Below are 12,050 nucleotides of genomic sequence, written 5' to 3'. Positions count from 1 at the left end.
CTAACCCCTAACCCCTAACCCCCTAACCCCTAACCCCCTGGACTCAGTGATGGTCTATGACAGACAGTAAGTTACCCTGTTACATGACCCTAACCTAACCCCTAACCCCTAACCCCTAACCCTAACCCCTAACCCTAACCCCTAACCCCCTAACCCCCTGGACTCAGTGATGGTCTATGACAGACAGTAAGTTACCCTGTTACATGACCCCCCTAACCCCCTAACCCCTAACCCCTAACCCCTAACCCCTAACCCTAACCCCTAACCCCTAACCCCCTGGACTCAGTGATGGTCTATGACAGACAGTAAGTTACCCTGTTACATGACACTAACCCTAACCCCTAACCCCTAACCCTAACCCCTAACCCTAACCCCTGGACTCAGTGATGGTCTATGACAGACAGTAAGTTACCCTGTTACATGACCCTAACCCTAACCCCTAACCCCTAACCCCTAACCCTAACCCCTAACCCCCTGGACTCAGTGATGGTCTATGACAGACAGTAAGTTACCCTGTTACATGACCCTAACCCTAACCCCTAACCCCTAACCCTAACCCTAACCCCTAACCCCTAACCCCTAACCCCCTGGACTCAGTGATGGTCTATGACAGACAGTAAGTTACCCTGTTACATGACCCTAACCCTAACCCCTAACCCCTAACCCTAACCCCTAACCCCTAACCCCCTGGACTCAGTGATGGTCTATGACAGACAGTAAGTTACCCTGTTACATGACCCTAACCCTAACCCTAACCCCTAACCCCTAACTCCTAACCCTAACCCTAACCCCTAACCCCTAACCCTAACCCTAAACCCTAACCCTAACCCCTAACCCTAACCCCTAACCCCTAACCCTACCCCCTGGACTCAGTGATGGTCTATGACAGACAGTAAGTTACCCTGTTACATGACCCTAACCTAACCCTAACCCCTAACCCCTAACCCCTAACTCCCTAACCCCTAACCCTTAACCCCTGACTAACCCTAACCCTAACCCCTAACCCCTAACCCCTAACCCTAACCCCTAACCCCTAACCCCTAACCCCCTGGACTCAGTGATGGTCTATGACAGACAGTAAGTTACCCTGTTACATGACCCTAACCCTAACCCCTAACCCCTAACCCCTAACCCTAACCCTAACCCCCTAACCCCTAACCCTCCTAACCCCTAACCCCTAACCCCCTGGACTCAGTGATGGTCTATGACAGACAGTAAGTTACCCTGTTACATGACCCTAACCCTAACCCCTAACCCTCTGGACTCAGTGATGGTCTATGACAGACAGTAAGTTACCCTGTTACATGACCCTAACCCTAACCCTAACCCTAACCCTAACCCCTAACCCTAACCCCTAACCCCTAACCCTCTGGACTCAGTGATGGTCTATGACAGACAGTAAGTTACCCTGTTACATGACCCTAACCCTAACCCCTAACCTCTAACCCTAACCCCTAACCCCTAACCCCTAACCCTCTGGACTCAGTGATGGTCTATGACAGACAGTAAGTTACCCTGTTACATGACCCTAACCCTAACCCCTAACCCCTAACCCCTAACCCTAACCCCCTAACCCCCTGGACTCAGTGATGGTCTATGACAGACAGTAAGTTACCCTGTTACATGACCCTAACCCTAACCCCTAACCCCTAACCCCTAACCCCTAACCCCCCTAACCCTCTGGACTCAGTGATGGTCTATGACAGACAGTAAGTTACCCTGTTACATGACCCTAACCCTAACCCCTACCCTAACCCTAACCCCTAACCCCTAACCCCCTGGACTCAGTGATGGTCTATGACAGACAGTAAGTTACCCTGTTACATGACCCTAACCCTAACCCTAACCCCTAACCCCTAACCCCTAACCCTAACCCCTAACCCTAACCCTAACCCCTAACCCCTAACCCTAACCCTAACCCCTAACCCCTAACCCTCTGGACTCAGTGATGGTCTATGACAGACAGTAAGTTACCCTGTTACATGACCCTAACCCTAACCCATAACCCTAACCCTAACCCCTAACCCCTAACCCCTAACCCCTAACCCTAACCCCTAACCCCTAACCCTAACCCCTAACCCCTAACCCCTAATCCCTAACCCTCTGGACTCAGTGATGGTCTATGACAGACAGTAAGTTTAAAAGATTGACTGCCAATGGGGCCTTCTAAGATCTATTTCCAGAGTAATGATCAAATTTGCAGATTCAGGCAGGTAGCAGAGTTTGTCTCAGGGAAAATCTAATGACCAGATTCAGGCAGGTAGCAGAGTTTGTCTCAGGGAAAATCTAAAGACCAGATTCAGGCAGGTAGCAGAGTTTGTCTCAGGGAACATCTAATGACCAGATTCAGGCAGGTAGCAGAGTTTGTCTCAGGGAAAATCTAAAGACCAGATTCAGGCAGCTAGCAGAGTTTGTCTCAGGGAAAATCTAAAGACCAGATTCAGGCAGGTAGCAGAGTTGACTGAGGTAAAACCTAGAGAGACCAGATTCAGGCAGGTAGCAGAGTTTGACTGAGGTAAAACCTAGAGAGACCACTGCTCTCAGAGATTAATGTCAGATTGAGTGAACAACCTCCACAATGTTTCATGTTTACTCTGCTGACTCTCCCGGTCGCGGCCGGCTGCGACAGAGCCTTAGACCACTGCGCCACTCTGCTGAGTCTCCCGGTCGCGGCCGGCTGCGACAGAGCCTTAGACCACTGCGCCACTCTGCTGAGTCTCCCGGTCGCGGCCGGCTGCGACAGAGCCTTAGACCACTGCGTTACTCTGCTGAGTCTCCCGGTCGCGGCCGGCTGCGACAGAGCCTTAGACCACTGCGCCACTCTGCTGAGTCTCCCGGTCGCGGCCGGCTGCGACAGAGCCTTAGACCACTGCGTTACTCTGCTGAGTCTCCCGGTCGCGGCCGGCTGCGACAGAGCCTTAGACCACTGCGCCACTCTGCTGAGTCTCCCGGTCGCGGCCGGCTGCGACAGAGCCTTAGACCACTGCGTTACTCTGCTGAGTCTCCCGGTCAGAGCCTTAGACCACTGCGCCACTCTGCTGAGTCTCCCGGTCGCGGCCGGCTGCGACAGAGCCTTAGACCACTGCGTTACTCTGCTGAGTCTCCCGGTCGCGGCCGGCTGCGACAGAGCCTTAGACCACTGCGTTACTCTGCTGAGTCTCCCGGTCAGAGCCTTAGACCACTGCGCCACTCTGCTGAGTCTCCCGGTCAGAGCCTTAGACCACTGCGCCACTCTGCTGAGTCTCCCGGTCGCGGCCGGCTGCGACAGAGCCTTAGACCACTGCGTTACTCTGCTGAGTCTCCCGGTCAGAGCCTTAGACCACTGCGCCACTCTGCTGAGTCTCCCGGTCAGAGCCTTAGACCACTGCGCCACTCTGCTGAGTCTCCCGGTCAGAGCCTTAGACCACTGCGCCACTCTGCTGAGTCTCCCGGTCAGAGCCTTAGACCACTGCGCCACTCTGCTGAGTCTCCCGGTCAGAGCCTTAGACCACTGCGCCACTCTGCTGAGTCTCCCGGTCAGAGCCTTAGACCACTGCGCCACTCTGCTGAGTCTCCCGGTCAGAGCCTTAGACCACTGCGCCACTCTGCTGAGTCTCCCGGTCAGAGCCTTAGACCACTGCGCCACTCTGCTGAGTCTCCCGGTCAGAGCCTTAGACCACTGCGTTACTCTGCTGAGTCTTTGCATTCTAAGTAGTAGAGGGGGAAAGTACACACATACAGTCCCGTCTACGTTACAGAACAGTCCCGTCTACGTTACAGAACAGTCCCGTCTACGTTACAGAACAGTCCCGTCTACGCTACAGAACAGTCCCGTCTACGCTACAGAACAGTCCCGTCTACGTTACAGAACAGTCCCGTCTACGTTACAGAACAGTCCCGTCTACGTTACAGAACAGTCCCGTCTACGTTACAGAACAGTCCCGTCTACGTTACAGAACAGTCCCGTCTACGTTACAGAACAGTCCTGTCTACGTTACAGAACAGTCCCGTCTACGTTACAGAACAGTCCTGTCTACGTTACAGAACAGTCCCGTCTACGTTACAGAACAGTCCCGTCTACGTTACAGAACCAGTAAATACATCCAGTAACAGTCCTGTCTACATGACAGGACCAGTAAATACATCCAGTAACAGTCCTGTCTATGTGACAAAGATATGAATCACATCACAGTGGAAGAGTCATTCAACCTGCTGCCTCAGAGGAGTGATGTCATTAGGATGTCTGTTCCCGTTGTCAAAGCTAGGGTTAGAATGTAGTCTGAACTAGCAGTCTAATGTGTACCTCTCTGTGTCTGTCCTCTTCAGGTCTTTTAAATGGGGCGAGTCTGACCCCCTCCCATACCCCGTCTACGGCCACGCTACTGTGTCTCACGACGGACTCATCTTCGTGATCGGAGGAAAGTCGGATGGCAAGTGAGTTATCAACGTGATACTGCGTTCTCCTCCACACTGCTGATGTACAGCTCAGTCACGGTGTCCAGCTCAGTCACGGTGTCCAGCTCAGTCACGGTGTCCAGCTCAGTCACGGTGTACAGCTCAGTCACGGTGTACAGCTCAGTTAAGACGTTAAGGCACTCTTCAGTCCCTCCAGACAGTATTACATTTACATTTACATTTACGTCATTTAGCAGACGCTCTTATCCAGAGCGACTTACAAATAGGTGCATTCACCTTATAGCCAGTGGGATAACCACTTTACAATGTTTATTTTTTTTTGGGGGGGGGGGGGTATTCCTTAAAGAGGTGGGGTTTCAAATGTCTCCGGAAGGTGGTGAGTGACTCCGCTGTCCTGGCGTCGTGAGGGAGCTTGTTCCACCATTGGGGTGCCAGAGCAGAGAATAGTTTTGACTGGGCTGAGCGGGAACTATGCTTCCGCAGAGGTAGGGGAGCCAGCAGGCCAGAGGTGGATGAACGCAGTGCCCTCGATTGGGTGTAGGGACTGATCAGAGCCTGAAGGTACGGAGGTGCCGTTCCCCTCACAGCTCCGTAGGCAAGCACCATGGTCTTGTAGCAGATGCGAGCTTCAACTGGAAGCCAGTGGAGTGTGCGGAGGAGCGGGGTGACGTGAGAGAACTTGGGAAGGTTGAACACCAGACGGGCTGCGGCATTCTGGATGAGTTGTAGGGGGTTTAATGGCACAGGCAGGGGAGCCCAGCCAACAGCGAGTTGCAGTAATCCAGACGGGAGATGACAAGTGCCTGGATTAGGACCTGTGCCGCTTCATGTGTAAGGCAGGGTCGTACTCTCCGAATGTTGTAGAGCATGAACCTACAGGATCGGGTCACCGCCTTGATGTTAGCGGAGAACGACAGGGTGTTGTCCAGGGTCACGCCAAGGCTCTTCGCACTCTGGGAGGAGGACACAACGGAGATGTCAACCGTGATGGCGAGATCATGGAACGGGCAGTCCTTCCCCGACAGTATGGTCACTAACAACAACAACTACTACTGCTGCTACTACTAGGATGTGTGTCTGTCCTGGAGGAAGGTGATGAGGAGGATGTGTCTGTAGGAAGGTGATGAGGAGGATGTGTCTGTTCTGTAGGAAGGTGATGAGGAGGATGTGTCTGTCCTGTAGGAAGGTGATGAGGAGGATGTGTCTGTCCTGGAGGAAGGTGATGAGGAGGATGTGTCTGTCCTGTAGGAAGGTGATGAGGAGGATGTGTCTGTAGGAAGGTGATGAGGAGGATGTGTCTGTCCTGTAGGAAGGTGATGAGTAGGATGTGTCTGTCCTGGAGGAAGGTGATGAGGAGGATGTGTCTGTCCTGTAGGAAGGTGATGAGGAGGATGTGTCTGTTCTGTAGGAAGGTGATGAGGAGGAGGTGTCTGTCCTGTAGGAAGGTGATGAGGAGGATGTGTCTGTCCTGGAGGAAGGTGATGAGGAGGATGTGTCTGTTCTGTAGGAAGGTGATGAGGAGGATGTGTCTGTTCTGTAGGAAGGTGATGAGGAGGATGTGTCTGTTCTGTAGGAAGGTGATGAGGAGGATGTGTCTGTCCTGGAGGAAGGTGATGAGGAGGATGTGTCTGTAGGAAGGTGATGAGGAGGATGTGTCTGTCCTGTAGGAAGGTGATGAGGAGGATGTGTCTGTCCTGTAGGAAGGTGATGAGGAGGATGTGTCTGTTCTGTAGGAAGGTGATGAGGAGGATGTGTCTGTCCTGGAGGAAGGTGATGAGGAGGATGTGTCTGTCCTGGAGGAAGGTGATGAGGAGGATGTGTCTGTCCTGGAGGAAGGTGATGAGGAGGATGTGTCTGTTCTGTAGGAAGGTGATGAGGAGGATGTGTCTGTCCTGTAGGAAGGTGATGAGGAGGATGTGTCTGTTCTGTAGGAAGGTGATGAGGAGGATGTGTCTGTTCTGTAGGAAGGTGATGAGGAGGATGTGTCTGTTCTGGAGGAAGGTGATGAGGAGGATGTGTCTGTAGGAAGGTGATGAGGAGGATGTGTCTGTAGGAAGGTGATGAGGAGGATGTGTCTGTTCTGGAGGAAGGTGATGAGGAGGATGTGTCTGTTCTGTAGGAAGGTGATGAGGAGGATGTGTCTGTAGGAAGGTGATGAGGAGGATGTGTCTGTCCTGTAGGAAGGTGATGAGGAGGATGTGTCTGTCCTGGAGGAAGGTGATGAGGAGGATGTGTCTGTAGGAAGGTGATGAGGAGGATGTGTCTGTTCTGTAGGAAGGTGATGAGGAGGATGTGTCTGTAGGAAGGTGATGAGGAGGATGTGTCTGTTCTGTAGGAAGGTGATGAGGAGGATGTGTCTGTTCTGGAGGAAGGTGATGAGGAGGATGTGTCTGTCCTGTAGGAAGGTGATGAGGAGGATGTGTCTGTTCTGTAGGAAGGTGATGAGGAGGATGTGTCTGTTCTGTAGGAAGGTGATGAGGAGGATGTGTCTGTCCTGTAGGAAGGTGATGAGGAGGATGTGTCTGTCCTGTAGGAAGGTGATGAGGAGGATGTGTCTGTCCTGTAGGAAGGTGATGAGGAGGATGTGTCTGTCCTGTAGGAAGGTGATGAGGAGGATGTGTCTGTTCTGTAGGAAGGTGATGAGGAGGATGTGTCTGTCCTGTAGGAAGGTGATGAGGAGGATGTGTCTGTTCTGTAGGAAGGTGATGAGGAGGATGTGTGCGTACGATGCACAGCGGTTTGAGTGGAAGGAGCTGGCTCCGATGCAGCTGGCCCGCTCTCTGTTCGGAGCCACCATCCATAAAGACAAGATCTACGTAGCAGCAGGCGTTACAGACACCGGCCTGACGGACACCGTGGAGGTCTACGACATCAAAACAAACAGGTCAGTAGCATACCTGCAGCCTCAGTGTGTGTGTCAGACTTCATGGAGGTCTACCACAGTAATACCAACAAGTCAGATTTCACATTGCTGAAAGTGCTATGAAGTCTGAGTTAACTGTCCTGCCAACATATTCTCTCTGGGAGCTGATGATGATTCGATAACAATGAACAGTGATTGATTTACCTCTACTCATATGGCTGTTAAACCCCTAATCTGTATCGCCAGGTGGTCAGACTTTGTGGAGTTCCCTCAGGGTCGTAGCTCTCTCAGTCTGGCATCGGTGGCCGGGGGTCTCTACGCTGTCGGAGGCTTCGCCATGATGCCCAGCGAGGACAAGGAGGAACTCCTCCCCAAGGAGATGAACGACATCTGGAGGTGAGGAACACACAGACGCCTGGCAGGGAGGATCAGGGCTCTGGTTAAAGTGCTGATAGCAACACTGACACACTGGGCCACAAATGCTCCAAATCATTTCACTACAAGACCTATGGTCACTACAGACTCCTGTTCTGTCCTCATCTGTCCTCATACCTGACGTCCTGTTCTGTCCTCTTACCTAACAACCTGTTCTGTTCTCTTACCTAACATCCTGTTCTGTTCTCTTACCTAACATCCTGTTATGTTCTCTTACCTAACATCCTGTTCTGTTCTCTTACCTAACATCCTGTTCTGTCCTCTTACCTAACATCCTGTTCTGTTCTCTTACCTGACGGCCTGTTCTGTCCTCTTACCTGACGGCCTGTTCTGTTCTCTTACCTAACATCCTGTTCTGTCCTCTTACCTAACATCCTGTTCTGTCCTCTTACCTAACATCCTGTTCTGTCCTCTTACCTAACATCCTGTTCTGTTCTCTTACCTAACATCCTGTTCTGTTCTCTTACCTGACGGCCTGTTCTGTCCTCTTACCTAACATCCTGTTCTGTCCTCTTACCTAACATCCTGTTCTGTCCTCTTACCTAACATCCTGTTCTGTCCTCTTACCTGATGTCCTGTCCTTTCCTCCTACAGGTATGACGAGGGGGAAAGGAAGTGGGTGGGCGTTCTGCGGGAGATCCAATATGCCTCTGGGGCCACCATCCTGGGGGCGCGACTCAACACGCTCCGACTCACCAAGATGTAACACTCAACACACTCCGACTCACCAAGATGTAACACTCAACACGCTCCGACGCACCAAGATGTAACACTCAACATGCTCCGACTCACCAAGATGTAACACTCCTCAACACGCTCCGACGCACCAAGATGTAACACTCCTCAACACGCTCCGACTCACCAAGATGTAACACTCAACACGCTCCGACTCACCAAGATGTAACACTCCTCAACACGCTCCGACTCACCAAGATGTAACACTCAACACGCTCCGACTCACCAAGATGTAACACTCAACACGCTCCGACTCACCAAGATGTAACACTCAACACGCTCCGACTCACCAAGATGTAACACTCAACACGCTCCGACTCACCAAGATGTAACACTCCAACACGCTCCGACTCACCAAGATGTAACACTCCTCAACACGCTCCGACTCACCAAGATGTAACACTCCTCAACACGCTCCGACGCACCAAGATGTAACACTCAACACGCTCCGACTCACCAAGATGTAACACTCAACACGCTCCGACTCACCAAGATGTAACACTCAACACGCTCCGACTCACCAAGATGTAACACTCCTCAACACGCTCCGACGCACCAAGATGTAACACTCAACATGCTCCGACTCACCAAGATGTAACACTCAACACGCTCCGACTCACCAAGATGTAACACTCCTCAACACCATGAGACTCACCAAGTTTTAAAGATGTTACACTCCTCACTGTGCCACCTGTTCCAACCCATGACATCTGTGTTTGACCTGGAGGGAATTAGTGGGAGGTCACATGGAAAAGCATCTCTGGGGCCTCCCGAGTGGCGCAGCGGTCTAAGGCACTGCATCTCAGTGCTTGAGGCGTCACTACAGACCCGGGTTCGATCCCAGGCTGTGTCACAACCGGCCGTGACCGGGAGTCCCATAGGGTGGCGCACAATTGGCCCAGCGTCGTCCGGGTTAGGGGAGGGCTTGGCCGGGGGAGCTTTACTTGGCTCATCGCGCTCTAGCGACTCCTTATGGCGGTCCGGGCACCTGCAGGCTGACTTCAGTCGTCAGTTGAACGGTGTTTCCTCTGACAAATTGGTGCAGCTGGCTTCCAGGTTAAGTTTCAGAGGACACATGACTCGACCTTCACCACTCCCGAGCCCGTTGGGGAGTTGCAGCGATGAGACAAGATAATAATTGGATCGCAATTGGATATCACAAAATTGGGGAGAAATATATATACAGTACCAGTCCAAAGTTTGGACACAGCTACTCATTCAATGGTTTTTCTTTCATCAATTTGTTTAACACTTGTTTGGTTACTACATGATTCCATATGTGTTATTTCATAGTTTTGATATCTTCACTATTATTCTACAATGTATAAAATAGTAAAAATAAAGAAAAACCCTTGAATGAGTAGGTGTGTCCAAACTTTTGACTGGTACTGTATAACAAATAAAAAGATTAAACAAATAAATAAATAGCATCTCTGTTTTAGTAAAGCTTGAAAGACTGGAATGTATATGTTGAGTGGCTTTATGTCACGGTTTCTGCCGAGGCTGCTCCTTCTCCTTGTTCGGGCAGGCTTCGGCGGTCGTCGTCCCCGGAGTACTAGCTGCCACCGTTCGTTGTTTCTGTGTGTGTTTGGTTTGGTCTGTTTTGGTACACCTGTTGCTCATTTTGTCTTGATTATGTGTCCTTTAAGTTCTCGTTGTTTCTGTCTTGTGGTTGTGTGTAGTTGTTCTATGTCAGCAGGTGTTGCCAGTCAGTTTGTGCTCTATTTTTATAGAGAGTCCGCACTGTTGTGCGTTTGTTGTATTTTTACGCTGAGTGCGTTATTTTCCTTGTTCTTCCGGCTCTGTTTGTAGCCGTTCATTCTGTGGACTTTATTAAAGTATTTTGGACTTGCATCTGCATCCTGCATTTGATTCCACACCACACCTCCGCCTGTCTCTGACACTTTACTGCAGGTCAAAAGACTGGAACCACAAGAGCTGCACCTCTTCCAACACCGCAACACATCTAAAATACTATTATCAACACGTCTAAAGGACTATTATCACAACACATCTAGAGGACTCTATTATCAACACATCTAAAGGACTATTATCACAACACATCTAGAGAACTCTATTATCAACACATCTAAAGGACTATTATCACAACACATCTAGAGGACTCTATTATTAACACATCTAAAGGACTATTATCACAACACATCTAGAGAACTCTATTATCAACATATCTAAATGACTATTATCACAAAACATCTAGAGGACTCTATTATTAACACATCTAAAGGACTATTATCACAACACATCTAGAGGACTCTATTATCAACACATCTAAAGGACTATTATCACAACACATCTAGAGGACTCTATTATCAACACATCTAAAGGACTATTATCACAACACATCTAGAGGACTCTATTATCAACACATCTAAAGGACTATTATCACAACACATCTAGAGGACTCTATTATCAACACATCTAAAGGACTATTATCACAACACATCTAGAGGACTCTATTATCAACACATCTAAAGGACTATTATCACAACACATCTAGAGAACTCTATTATCAACACATCTAAAGGACTATTATCACAACATATCTAGGACTCTATTATCAACACATCTAAAGGACTATTATCACAACACATCTAGAGGACTCTATTATCAACACATCTAAAGGACTATTATCACAACACATCTAGAGGACTCTATTATCAACACATCTAAAGGACTATTATCACAACACATCTAGAGAACTCTATTATCAACACATCTAAAGGACTATTATCACAACATATCTAGGACTCTATTATCAACACATCTAAAGGACTATTATCACAACACATCTAGAGGACTCTATTATCAACACATCTAAAGGACTATTATCACAACACATCTAGAGAACTCTATTATCAACACATCTAAAAGACTATTATCACAACACATCTAGAGGACTCTATTATCAACACATCTAAAGGACTATTATCACAACACATCTAGAGGACTCTATTATCAACACATCTAAAGGACTATTATCACAACACATCTAGAGAACTCTATTATCAACATATCTAAATGACTATTATCACAAAACATCTAGAGGACTCTATTATCAACACATCTAAAGGACTATTATCACAACACATCTAGAGGACTCTATTATCAACACATCTAAAAGACTATTATCAACACATCTAAAGGACAATTATCACAACACATCTAGAGGACTCTATTATCAACACATCTAAAATACTATTATCAACACATCTAAAGGACTATTATCACAACACATCTCAACGACTATTATCAACTTGTCTAGAGGACTCTATTATCAACACGTCTAGAGGACTCTATCAACATGTCTAAAGGACTCGTATCACAACTCGACTAGAGGACTCTATTATTACAACACTTTTTTATATTGTATATGTTATAATCTGTTCATCTATGATGCCCTCTGGTACCCCCCAAACTCGCCGGACCCAGTACCGGGACCAAAACATCTGCTCTGAGTTTAACAGTCTAACTCACATAATGCTAGCAGTTCACAAGAGCATACGTAGAGTAGACTCCTGGAGGGGGGAAAGAATTTACGTTTTTCACTGTGTAGATAAATTGTGTGAAATAAAACAGTCTAATTGAAGATAAACCGTCTGTG

General features: G+C 48.9%; 2 protein-coding genes across 7 annotated transcripts in view; both read left to right on the top strand.

Annotated features, from left to right (window-relative positions):
- The window catches only part of LOC121549626 (kelch-like protein 40b), a 17,678-nt gene extending 8,689 nt beyond the window's left edge, over positions 1 to 8,989 (top strand). The window contains exons 4-7 of the mRNA XM_041861406.2: positions 4,306 to 4,413; positions 7,094 to 7,279; positions 7,505 to 7,654; positions 8,288 to 8,989. Of these exons, the coding sequence (XP_041717340.2) occupies positions 4,306 to 4,413; positions 7,094 to 7,279; positions 7,505 to 7,654; positions 8,288 to 8,399 (556 nt within the window). The 3' untranslated portion in view covers positions 8,400 to 8,989. The remainder of the gene's footprint in view (positions 1 to 4,305; positions 4,414 to 7,093; positions 7,280 to 7,504; positions 7,655 to 8,287) is intronic.
- Positions 5,529 to 6,649, top strand: LOC123486845. 6 transcript variants are annotated; one of them, XM_045218053.1, is made up of 4 exons: positions 5,529 to 5,661; positions 5,822 to 5,939; positions 6,067 to 6,396; positions 6,547 to 6,649. In XM_045218053.1, the coding sequence occupies exons 1-4, from the start codon at positions 5,552 to 5,554 to the stop codon at positions 6,634 to 6,636; spliced, it is 648 nt and encodes a 215-aa protein (XP_045073988.1). In that variant the 5' UTR covers positions 5,529 to 5,551; the 3' UTR covers positions 6,637 to 6,649. The 6 variants fall into 6 exon arrangements, 5 of the variants coding, with proteins under 5 accessions (XP_045073988.1, XP_045073990.1, XP_045073991.1 ...); XM_045218055.1 differs by lacking the exon at positions 5,822 to 5,939 and having other exon boundaries at positions 5,529 to 5,647; positions 6,034 to 6,396; XM_045218056.1 differs by lacking the exon at positions 5,822 to 5,939 and having other exon boundaries at positions 5,529 to 5,807.
- Positions 8,990 to 12,050: the final 3,061 nt, after the last annotated feature.

This window comes from Coregonus clupeaformis, unplaced genomic scaffold (genome assembly GCF_020615455.1).
Source record: "Coregonus clupeaformis isolate EN_2021a unplaced genomic scaffold, ASM2061545v1 scaf1331, whole genome shotgun sequence".
Lineage (NCBI taxonomy): Eukaryota > Metazoa > Chordata > Actinopteri > Salmoniformes > Salmonidae > Coregonus > Coregonus clupeaformis.
This window is presented reverse-complemented; position numbering and strand designations above follow the sequence as displayed.